The sequence below is a fragment of the Benincasa hispida genome, chromosome 6 (assembly GCF_027475165.1).
Source record: "Benincasa hispida cultivar pf3 chromosome 6, pf3_genome.v1.1, whole genome shotgun sequence".
In the NCBI taxonomy this organism is placed as follows: Eukaryota; Viridiplantae; Streptophyta; class Magnoliopsida; order Cucurbitales; family Cucurbitaceae; genus Benincasa; species Benincasa hispida.
Genome location: NC_143483.1, coordinates 39543672 through 39556183, shown reverse-complemented (window position 1 = coordinate 39556183; position 12512 = coordinate 39543672). Strand labels below are relative to the sequence as shown.

At 31.4% G+C, this 12512-nt stretch overlaps 1 protein-coding gene across 4 annotated transcripts; it reads left to right on the top strand.

The window, feature by feature from the left end:
• Positions 1-6486: 6486 nt before the first annotated feature.
• On the top strand, positions 6487-11986 carry LOC120080531 (xylose isomerase family protein). 4 transcript variants are annotated; one of them, XM_090314721.1, is made up of 22 exons: positions 6678-6796; positions 6877-6906; positions 7070-7145; positions 7253-7357; positions 8142-8216; positions 8298-8427; positions 8515-8606; positions 8694-8744; positions 9169-9245; positions 9321-9375; positions 9473-9574; positions 9673-9724; positions 9842-9887; positions 10013-10068; positions 10226-10277; positions 10396-10475; positions 10593-10663; positions 10778-10818; positions 10910-11009; positions 11137-11208; positions 11332-11409; positions 11712-11986. In XM_090314721.1, the coding sequence occupies exons 3-22, from the start codon at positions 7086-7088 to the stop codon at positions 11745-11747; spliced, it is 1431 nt and encodes a 476-aa protein (XP_090170847.1). In that variant the 5' UTR covers positions 6678-6796; positions 6877-6906; positions 7070-7085; the 3' UTR covers positions 11748-11986. The 4 variants fall into 4 exon arrangements, with proteins under 4 accessions (XP_038891145.1, XP_038891144.1, XP_038891143.1 ...); XM_039035217.2 differs by lacking the exon at positions 6877-6906 and having other exon boundaries at positions 6487-6796; XM_039035216.2 differs by lacking the exon at positions 6877-6906 and having other exon boundaries at positions 6585-6828.
• Positions 11987-12512: the final 526 nt, after the last annotated feature.

Sequence of the window (12512 nt, the reverse complement as noted above, 5' to 3'; positions counted from 1 at the left end):
AAACAATATTATAAAGTAAGAGTGACTCATTTCGTGGTCCGATCTTGTACAAACTCTTTTGCACAAGGACACTCCCACTCCTCATGTCCAATATGAACGAATTAGGATCACTTCATTTGTAGCACTTTACAACTCCTTGTAACAACTACAGAGCAGACTGTATCCAATAGTGTTACCAGAATAAGGTACCCAATCATTTTAACTATTTAATTGAACCTGATCCACCTTTATGTCTCTACATAAAGTTCAAGTACTCATCCAATAGTCAAGGGACTTTTTGGTTTATTGGATTTCTATTCAAGCAATAGATTTATTCAACAACATCTTTATTGAATTATCAGAATAAGTTCCATTGTTTACATACCACAAATTTTAGGACATAAAACCCAACACCTTCATTCTCTCATTCTCACTGCCTTCAGCCTTCGTTCTCTCAATTTGCCTTCTTCATTTCATCGTTTTTTTCATTTCTTCAAATCATTTCGCCTTCTTCTTCAAACCTAATTAAAACTCTTACAAATTTGCTTCAGCCTTCTTCATTTCTTCATTGGCAAAGCTTCTTCTTCTCCCACATTCGTCCATTAAATTGTGAGGTTTGTACCTTTACTATACAAAATTTCATTTTTTTTTAAATAACTATAAATTTTTTTCCTATTCTCATACTATTATATTTTTTTTATATAGTTTTTGTTGTTGTTTGGGAAACAAAGAACAAAAAAGGTAACATTAACAAAAAAATCATATACTCTCATAATATTTTGTTTTTTTTCATAGTTTTTGTCGTAGATCCATATTCTCATAATATTTTGTTCTTTTTAATAGTTTTTGTTACCGGATAACAAAGAAAAGAGAGACCATTGTCACTTTGGGGAAAAAAAGTAAAACCACTATTAAATTTGTGACTTTACTATTTATTTATTACTATTTTTTTTATATTTAGTAGTTCTATCATGTTAATTTTTTAGTAGTTGTTGAATTCAATAATATTTACATATTGATGTTAGTAATTCTTTCTCTATTAGTGTTAATCTTAGTTATTGTTATTAGTGTTAATCTTATTTATATTATGTTATACCAACATGTTAATCTTATTTATATTTTGTTTGTTTTTGTTTGTATTTAAGTATAGTTTATTGTTATGTTTAAAAAGTTAATGTTTATGTTTTAATATTTTTAGTTTAATACAAAATTATTATGATTTTTTGAAATATATTTCTTATGATATTTGATTTTTTTAGTATTAACTTTGAAAATATAGTTTAAAATAGTTTGAAAAAGTTTAATTTATTTTTATGTTTAAAAAGTTGATGTTCATAAACCTTAGAAATTTGAAAAAATAGTTTTAAAAAGTTTACCTCATCGTAATGTTTAAAAGTTGATGTTTATAGTTTAAAAACTTTAACATTTTTTGTTTAATACAAAATTATTGTGGTTTTTTGTATAAATTTCTTATGATATTTGAAAAGTTTAATTTGTTATTATGTTTAAAAATATTTATAAAAAGTTTAATTTATTGTTATGTTTAAAAATAGTGTTAAAAAGTTTACCTTATTGTGATTTTTATTGTGATTTTTAAATATATTTCTTATATTTCTTATTGTGATTTTTATTGTGGTTTGTTTTTGTTTAGGTTTAATAATTAGTAGAACAATTAGTAATGTATTGTTTTGGTTTTTTTTTTAGAAAATGTCAGACAAATGCTTGGGATTTATGTTGTTTACAAATGGTAATATGATTGATGGTATTGATGGAGTTGACTATGACCAACCACCAAGTGGGGGTTTTGACATAAATGTGAACAGTGAAATTGTATTTGAACAATTCATTGAAATGGTTAGGATGTCACTTAGTGTAGATATGAGAACAAATCAGATAGTAATAACATATAGACATCCTAACCTAGAACCATCAATAAGGTTTATGCCATATCCTATTTTGAATGCACAAGCTATGAACTTGATATTCTCAATCTCGATGCCACTGCCGAATTTAGTGTATTTGTATGTAAATGTAAATAAGATAGGGTTGGATATAAACTTGAATGCACCATTTAGTTAGTTTGAAGATCCAACTGAATGTATTGATCCTGATTCGGAGTCAGTTGTATCGCCATGTGATAATGAAGATATGGCGGTTAACAACTAGTATAGAGATTTCAGAACTAAAATGGATGATGAATTTGAAGAGTTGGATTTCGATAGTCGTGAACATGAGTTACCTTGAGATACATTCAACGATTTGGATATGAATGTACTGGATACCATTCGAGAACATGACCCAATTGTAGCTCTTGTGGACGTTGACAATACTCAATTGTATAAAGGGATGATTTGTCAAGACAAAGAAATGCTACAATACGCAGTCAAATGTTTTGCTATTAAATGTCACGCACCATATGAGGTTGTGGAATCGACACCGACACTTTGGACAATTTGGTGTAAGAAGTGGGAGGAAGGTTGCAAGTGGAGACTTCGTGCAATAAAGAAAAAATCGCATGGCTTATTCGACAGTGAGCCGATCACCAGAGTGATGTACGATGACTGGCCACAAGTTTGTCAACTGTACCTCGGTGTGACCCCATCTGTCGACAAAATTAAAGGATCGAGGTTAAGTTTGATATGGTTAGGAACACAATTCCGTGAGCAGATGATGCAGACGAGGAAACCGTCATAAGATATGTGCGAGCATATATACTACAAATGATGGGTAGAAGTCTATTTTTCGACAAATCAAGTCATTTTGTTTACTTGATGTTCCTGCCACTACTAGCTAACCTCCATGATGCGGGGTGGTATTCGTGGGGTGGAGCATGTTTGGCATGGTTGTATAGACAACTATGCAAAGCAATAAGACCTGAGGTTCATGAGATAACTGGGCCTCTCATACTTTTGCAACTATGGGCTTGAGAGCGATTTCCAACAATGGCTCCACAGCTACAACATGTCAATGACGTTCAGTTAGCTGGACGAGCCTATGGTTCTCAATATATTATTTTAATTCAATTTAATTTTTATATCACTGATCTAGTTAATTTATAATCTAAATTATCAATTTAAGAATTTAGGTGGAGAGACAAATTTTATGTGACTAGGATAGCCACACATGTAGTCAGCTAGTACAGATACATATTTGTTCTGCTTCAACTTGATCAAGTACATTAACACTAAACCAAATTGATTATTTTATACACATTTTTATTGTATTTGTCTTTAATGTTCTCCAATATAATATTTTGTGTTTCAGGTTATTTGGGAGCCATACAAAATTATTATGCATACTTTGTCCAATTTCTGTACGAATGATCAAAACATATGGCGGACGATGAGTCCTCTCATATGTTTTCACATTGGTGAGTGACATTTTCCTGACAGGGTGATGAGACAATTCAGTTTTCAGAAGGATGTCCCATTGCCTTGTAATACTGAACCCCTACTGCATGATATCGATTTAAGGACTGTAGATTGGTTCGAAAGAGTTGCACATTTGGTAGTACGATAGCATTATCGTGCAAGGTTTATTGCAGTAGGGGTTTTTATTGAATAGTTTGACAGGGATATTACTCAAGACTACATTCATTGGTATAATAATATCATAAGGCGCTACTTTACTTGTCCGGGAGTAGCTGTGGGTCATCTGGTAAATGAATGAATATTATCTAATTATTTTTAATTTGAATTTATTTTAAATATTATCTAATTGTTTTATAATTCACAGAGATCGAACAACAGTAAAATCCGTGATGTTGCAAATGATCCGAACCAGGTTCTTGCTATATGTAGTGACAACCAAAGCTATATGGAGGAGATACATTATATGTACGATATACCTATTGTTCCTCTACCAGCTCCGATGAGGTTGCCCATAATGTGGAAGAGTTGTCCCCTATGATGCAGATACAGAGTCAAACAGATTATGTTAGTTCGATGATGATGATGCCGACATTTGGTTCAGGACATTATGACTCAGAGGCCGGTCCTTCGTCTTCATATGTGCATGGACATGGTCGGGGTCGTGGAGAGCATAATGAATATTTATATTATGAAGCGTCTGCAGAGATACCAGAGCAACATCAAGAAGAACCAGAGCAACCTCAAGTTCGAAGTCGACGACGACAACTAGCTCGAGCTCGAAATCGACGACGTCCGCCTTGTGGGACACATTGATTTTTGTAATTATTTTTATATAAATGAGATATTTTAATTTATAATTTTTTATTTTTATGAGATATTATTTTTTTTAATTTGTTCTTTTTAGAATTAAGTTAAATAAAATAATAAAATGTTTTCAAAAATTGTTTTTATAAAATGGGAAATTAACCAAAAAAAAAAAAGAAAAGAAAAGAAAAGAAAAGTGAAGGTCGAATCTTCAAAATTCGACCTAGGTTGGTCGAATTTTGAAGACTCGACACATTAAAAAAAACAACCATATTTTTATAAATAGTTTCAAAACAACAATATTTTTATAAATTATTTTTAAAACAACAATATTGTTTTAATTTTCCCTTTTAATTTGGCCCAATTTCAACCCATTTCTTCTTTATCTTTTTTATGCAACGTGTTCGAGAAGACTTTTTTGTCGTGTCCCAAAGTGTCTGAAATTCAAAAAAAAAAAAAAAAGACATGCAAATTGGCTTGTCGGACACGTGTCCCCAATGTGTCGGGACGAATTCTTGTTTGACACTAATACCACCTCTAATATGAAGTGTCTGTGCTTCATAGATAACTATATATATAAATTAAACATGTATAAAATAATATATAAACTAAATTATTTTGTAATATTGTTTAAATTTTTTTGATAATTATCATCTTAGTAAAAAGAAAAAAAATTTAATTGGGATGATTTCATTATTTTCCTCATCTTGAACTTCAATATAAACAAAAATATTATCATTATTTTTTAAAATTCATGGTCACTTGGTTAAGAAAATGTAATTGAGAGAGGGGTGATATCTTCTTATAGAAGATAGAAGAGATACTTGAAATAGAGATTCCATTTTATATTTTTAGGTTCACTGAGTTTAGTGAATATATGTTTGACAAACAACTCAAATTCTGTTTCTGAAAACTGTGTTCAGATTTTATGATTTAAACCGTGTAATTTCTGAAAACAACATTTTTTTTTTTAATCTAAAATTTGAATTTTAAAATTTAAAATGCATAATTATATAAAACAAAAATAGAAACATTTAGAAATATATCTCATGTAATAAGTCCAATTCAATTTTTTTTAATTAAAATATGTATTATATAACATATTATGATTTAAATTAGTTAAATTCCAAGTTTGGTTCATATTGTTTGAATAAAGTTACAAGTTAGTCCATATGATTTAAAATTTAGAATTTACTTCCTATGCTTTGAAAGTCCATATGATTTGTTAAATGTTGTGTAGAGACTTTTTATTATGAAGCTTTTATCAAACATAGGGTATAATCATAAACTTAAATTTTAGATTATTCCAAGTCATAGGGACCAAAATTTCAATTTTTCTTATAAATTATATAATATTACAAAATGATAATTATACAATTTTTTTAACACAAAATATTTAAACATAAAATATGTTCATAAATAGATTAACAATAATCGTCGGTCAACTAATATTTGGTGGTAACTATAACTAGTTTACAATTATTTATATTAGAATTCAATTTTTGAATTTTGCTACCAAATACATATTTGCAAACATGAAATATAATTCTAGTTTTCGAATTTCTGTTTTCAGATTCTCACTCCTCATATTGCTATTAACAAAATTAAAAAAAGTATCTACAACAAAATTTCTGAAAAAACAAAGAAGTTAGAAAGAGTTGGGTAACAAAATCAAGAAAAGAAAAAGAAAATGGAGAGGAGATAACGGATGAAAAATGAGGGTTGAAATTAGTTATTACAGAGAAAATTTAGATCGATCCAATGTGATTTTTTAAAAATATTTTTCATGAATTAGATACTACATAATAAAATGTGATTTTTTTTAAAAAAAAATTGATTGTTTAATATGTAATAGATATCAGAGATAAAATTAGAATTTTATAATAATTTAAATGTTAAAATATATAACATATTTCAAGAATCATCTCCTAAAATAGGCCAAAGAAGAAATCAAATGTTTATCTAATATTAGATACATGCATAGGTATATATATTTAATAATACGATAAGTCGACAAGAAAATTAAATTTCGCATTTATTTCTTTAAAAAAATTTGCATATACAAATTCCCCAATTTGTCCTTCTTCGTACGTAAATCTGAGTCAGGGTACTTATCCAGTTGTAAATAAATATCACATCACATCTGCCACGTCAAAATATATGCTATTTTAAAAAAATCATGCGGTTACCTAACATAACATCACTGCCCAATAATAACACAACTCATAACCTACTTTTTATCCAATCAGCGGTGAACTTATCACTTCCATCAATACACAACTCATTTTGATTTATGCTTTCCATTTATCTACGAAATCTTAACTAATTAATCAAACCATAAAGACAAAACTACCCCCGAAATTTGATCATTATATCCGTTTCACTGGCTACGCGACTCCGATATATTCGTCAAATGCGGTTTTTTTTTCTTTAATTAAATGTGATTTCATTCGAGGTTTACGAATTTTTATTCATTTTATATTATATCTAAGAAAAGAATTCAAATTTTATCAGTTTCAAAAGAAAAAAAAAAATCAAGTTTTATCCTTCAATTGCCCCCCCACTATATATTTGAGCCTTGCGAGGGCCACCGATGAGATGAGGTTTGATATTTTGTAGTTCTTCGAGGATCACTTCGATTTGTGAGTCTGTTTCTTCGCTTTTTCTCATCTGGGTCGGTGAATTTTCACTCTTTTCACTGTAACCCTTTTGATTTTTGCAGTTCTGTTCAGGGATTTTACTTCATTTCTCTGTAATTTCTGATGGGTCGATGTTTCTCTTATTGATTCTGTTGCGATCACCCTGAAATTGGCTGATTATTTGTTTTTGGGCACCAACGATTTTGGACTGCATTGTTGATGATTGATTGGTTTATTTATTGTTTCTGATCGAGGTTTATGTGGTGAATGTTGCAGAAGTAGGGAAAGAAAAATGAAGTCTCGGGAAGTATCGGTTCTGGTTTTGTGTTTGGTTGTGTTGTTTCTTGGAGCGGTGAGCAAGTTCTTCTCTGTTTTGTTAAATTTGTATTGAATGTGATTATACTTTTTGTGAGTCTCTGTGGTTTTTGTTTTTTTGAATATGTTTTTGGATACTTGCAGATTGCTGAGTCTCCCACATGTCCTGCTAATCTAGATAGTGAATGCGGTCATTCTGGGGATTGGGAAGGGGAATTTTTCCCTGGTATTCCTAAGATTAAGTATGAGGTATGTTGGTGTGATGAGACAAATAATCGTTTGTTTTTGTATATTGTAATGAATTCTGGCTAGAATGTTAAATAAGTTGATTTCAATTCGAGTTTCTGCTAGTTTTACTTCTTTGGATAAGTAATATTCTGCTGCAAAATTGAAGGGTTTTCCTTGCATTATTTGAAGGATGAGTTTAATTTTAGCTATTAGAGTGGTGAAAAGTGTTTAAAGTACTTTTCTAAATTTTCATGGTGTTTGATAAGGTTGAAGTGATTTTGAAAACTACACTTTTAGCATGTTTGGGGTGTTCGGGAGTGATTCTAAAATGGTTAAAATCACTTTTGGCATTTCTAAAATCACTTCTAAACATGCTTTCAATAATTCAAAACTAATTTTGATAAGTGATTTTATACTGATAAAAGTAATTTTAACCCTTTCAAAATCATTCCCAAACATGCACTTAAAAAATCCTTTTAATCATTTCAAATCACTCTTAATAGCAATGAAACCTACTTCAAAAGTGTGGAATTAAACATTGAATTGATTTGGAGTGATTAAAGTCATTTTAGAGTGATTTTATTCAAAGTAATTTTAACAATTTCAAAATTACGCCCAAACATGCACTTAGAAAATGCTTTTAATCATTCTAAATCGATTTTAATAGTATGAAAGCATACTTAAAATGTAAAATTAAACATTGAATTGATTTGGAGTGATGGTTGCAGTACCATACTCACCCTAACTAACAAACAATTTTTTTTTTTTTTTTTTCTTTTCTGCCTGCTGCTTCCTTACCTATCAGGGTCCTACTAGTAAAAATCCACTGGCATACAAATGGTACAATGCCGATGAGGAAATTCTCGGGAAGAAAATGAAGGTTTTGTTTTTTTATTCCCAGTATTGTTTAGGATTCAAAGCATATATTAATTGTTTCTGACAGGAAATATTGTGAGTACAGGACTGGATGAGATTCAGTGTTGCATATTGGCATACATTCCGTGGGACTGGAGGAGATCCATTTGGTGCTGCCACTAAGCATTGGCCATGGGAAGATGGTACCAATTCAGTGGCTATGGCAAAGAGGAGGAGTAAGTGATGAATCCATATCCTCAATCCTATTGAGTAAATGTGGTGGGGTCAATATAACTGACATGAGTTTATGTTTGGATGCACAGTGAGAGCTAATTTTGAGTTCTTAAACAAACTTGGGGTTGAGTGGTGGTGCTTCCATGACAGAGATATAGCCCCAGATGCACCAACTTTGGAGGTATTACTAAGTTTCTTCTACTTTTGCATGTTTGGGATAATTAATTTTGCTAACTAAGTTTCTATTCTGTTTGTATGATTTTCATAGGAAACTAATGCAAACTTCGATGAAGTGGTGGCTGTTGCTAAAGAGCTTCAGGTAATTGTATTTGTTATATATTTGGATAACCTATTTTGATAAATGCGTTTAGAATTCAGCTTATTGAATATGAAAGTAGTTTTATTTTGACTGCTTAATGTGGGGCAAGAGGCATGTGATTCATATCCAATATCTCTCTCTCTCTCTCTCTTTTATTTTTTGGGGTGTGGCCCACCAACTTCATAAGTTGATTTTAAATAACTCAACTCTACCAAGTTCAATAATGTTCACTAGTGAAATTTGCACATTTACCTAGGAACTCGATCTTCCCCTGTTTACATATTAATTCCGCACTACAAAACTCAACTCAACGTTCCAAACAATCCCTTTCTATCACTTTGTTTGTTGCTTTATAGAGTTATTAGCCTTCGAGTTTGATGACCTCATCAAGATTGAGTTTATATTGCCATATGTTACAATGCAGGGAACCAAAATTAAACCTCTGTGGGTTACGGCACAACTCTTCATGCACCCTCGATACATGCACGGTGCTGCTACTAGGTAATATGTTTTGACCTTTGTTATGAATTGCTGCTCCTGATATCATTATTTGAGCTTTTTTTGTTTTTCCTGCAGCTCTGAAGTTGGTGTATATGCATATGCTGCTGCTCAAGTCAAGAAAGCAATAGAGGTGAGTGTAAAGAGACTTATTATAAGTCAACCATGCTTGGTTTAGTTTAAATTTTAGTACCAAATAATAATCTAAGCTAATTTTTCGTTTTCCTCAGGTCGCTCATGATTTGGGTGCAGCAAACTATGTATTCTGGGGTGGCCGCGAGGGTTATCAAACTCTATTGAACACTGACATGGGGAGAGAGCTTGATCATATGGTGTGTTATTACAAAATCTTTGAGTTTTCAAACTGTTATTTATTGTTTCTCGCATTTGGAACCGAACTATGAAGATTGTTTATCTTATTTGGTTGCAGGCTAGGTTTTTTCAAGCTGCCGTGGCCTACAAGAAGAAGATTGGATTCAATGGTATGTTGGATTTCCAAATATTTCACGGAGCTGCAAAATTCACCATGGAAATTATGAATTCCTTGGGATATTTTAATGGTAGTATGTCTAGTTAAATCATTTCCTTGAACTTTGTAGGAACATTGCTAATTGAACCCAAGCCCCAAGAGCCTACCAAACATCAGTGCGTTTCTTTACTTTCTTTTTTTACTTCCTCTCTTTAATTATTGGTTCACCCATCTGTATGCCTCCTGTATTGGGCTGTGACTTGTGAACCTTTATGCTTACGAATGCCTTTTACTTTATCAGGTATGATTGGGATGCTGCAACATCAGCTAATTTCCTGCGGAAATATGGTCTTATTGGTAATTATTTCGTCTTCTCTCTTAATTCATGGACCTTTTGTTGTTTAACTTGTATACGAAAAATTGTCCCCTTTTTCCTCTTACAATGCCCTTAACTTGATGTATTTGCATTATTGAACCTGATCTTTATTCCCCTCCTTTTCTATCTTGATTGTAGATGATTTTCAGCTTAACATTGAATGCAATCATGTCACCCTATCGGGTCACAGGTAGGCAATCCATAAGAAATGATTGATTTTGATTACTCTTTTAACCGCAATTTGTAGTTCTTGTTTTCATGTGGAAATGTGTAGTATTTTTTAAACTTCTCTTGTTTGTACATTTCAGTTGCCACCATGATCTTGAAACTGCAAGGCTCAATGGGATTCTCGGAAGCATTGATGCAAACACTGGCGATCCTCAAGTTGGTATAAATCAAACCTTTAACATCCTGAACTTATTGAATTCTTATATTATAATATCAGACATGACATTAGGAAGGCATAGCTGGGTAGACTACTAAGTTTAGCTATTTAATGTCACAGGTTGGGATACTGATCAATTTATGACCGACATCGGAGAGGCGACCATGGTTATGCTCAGTGTTGTGAGAAATGTATGTAATATATCAATCTTGGTTCAGTTTGCAAACAGTCAACTGTTATAAGCTTCTTCACAACATGAAAGAATTCTAAATCACAGAACTTATTGTTCTTTCTTATGTGGGCAGGGAGGATTGGCACCTGGTGGATTCAACTTTGATGCTAAATTGTGAGTTCCCTCTGTTATTTTCTATTTCTATTACTCAGCCTATATATGCCATTATTGGTTATTCATTGCTCCTTTGCTGCTTAAACGACAGGCGAAGAGAGAGCACAGATGTTGAAGATTTGTTTATCGCTCACATTGGTGGAATGGACACCCTTGCTCGTGGACTTCGAAATGTTGCTAAGCTAATTGAGGTAGTTTCTTTATTCCTAACCTTCTTTTGTCATAACAAACTTTAGCATGTTCTACTTAAGTTTTGGGTTTCATTCTATCTCCTTTTAAACTCTATTAATAATGTTTAATGGTGATGTCTTGAAAAAGGATGGTTCTTTAACTGAGCTTGTTCGTAAGAGATACGAGAGTTTCGACACCGAGATCGGCGCACTAATAGAGGTAAGCTGTTTTAATTATTTCACTTCATTATCTATTTGATTTTTTTTCTTTTCTTTAGTACAAATTTGGGGTGGGGGGATTTGAATCATGGTGCTTTAATATATAATGCTACATTTGGTGCAGGCTGGTAAGGCTGATTTTGAATATCTTGAGAAGAAGGCCTTGGAATGGGGAGAACCAAAGGTTCCTTCTGGCAAGCAGGTAAACACAGACACTATCAAACATTCTATGAAAGGATATTCATAATTCACATTACTCTTTTTATTTACCATAAAATTGTATTGTAATAAGTAATCAGTAACAACTTAAACCAAAAATTTTATGATTGGATAGTTAGGAACAAGTTTGTAACTCAATCAAGTCCATTAATCCAGCAAACTCAATAACTCCTAATGCGAATGGGAACATGTTTGCTTTGATTATCACTTTCCATTTCTGCATTTTTGCCAGTTTATATGTGGCTGAACTTAGCTCTGATAGAGGATTTGTGTGCAATGTTTCAGGAACTTGCTGAGATGATTTTCCAGTCGGCACTTTGAAGAAACAAGAGCTGTTTCTTCTTCTATTAGTTTTTCTTTTCATTTTTCCATATGGTTTAGAATAATGAAGGCCTATTCATGGGTTCAGTCTTGTTCTGATTATGGCAGAAAAGTATAATATAGAACAGGTAGAAGAGTTTTAGGTTCTACTCTAGTTGATAACTTTATCTTTGTTGGGTGTGATTAATGTAACTATTAGCAAGGGAAAGTGGTAAGTTCATTTTTATTTGGATTCTAAATATGTTTTTTCTTTCTGTTCTTTATCATCCTCGTTAAGATTGCTTTTAAATTGATGGCTGAGTTAATGCCCTACTTATTTATATGTTGACTAACCAATAAAATCCCATATGAAAGCTCATTGCTAGGATTGTAAATTTCATGTATTTCATCTATTCATACTATTCATGAATTGGGTTTGTTGGGATGGTAAATTTCTTTAACTCAAGTAACTTTTATTAAATAATGAATTCAATTCAACTATAAAATATATAGGTTGGATTGGTTTGGTAATAGGGTCATTTATCTAAATATTTGTTTTACATATGTAAAAATTATATTTAATTATTTTTTATATATTGAATTAAGATTTAATTTAATTTCAATTTATATTATAAAATTTTCTTTCTAAGAGTTGGAATATAAATTGACCAAAACAATTATGAAATAAAATAAAAATAACTAGATATAAAAATAAGTGTATTGTATATAAAAATGATATATTTTTTAAAATTAATAATAAGTTTGGATATGGGTTACTTTATGTGA

What these genes read in the sequence shown, in the direction of transcription:
- LOC120080531 (XM_039035215.2), top strand. An exon ending in TTGTGTTGTTTCTTGGAGCG is followed by an intron (nt 7,146 to 7,252) that starts GTGAGCAAGTTC and finishes GGATACTTGCAG; the next exon opens with ATTGCTGAGTCTCCCACATG. An exon ending in GTCACCCTATCGGGTCACAG is followed by an intron (nt 10,278 to 10,395) that starts GTAGGCAATCCA and finishes TGTACATTTCAG; the next exon opens with TTGCCACCATGATCTTGAAA.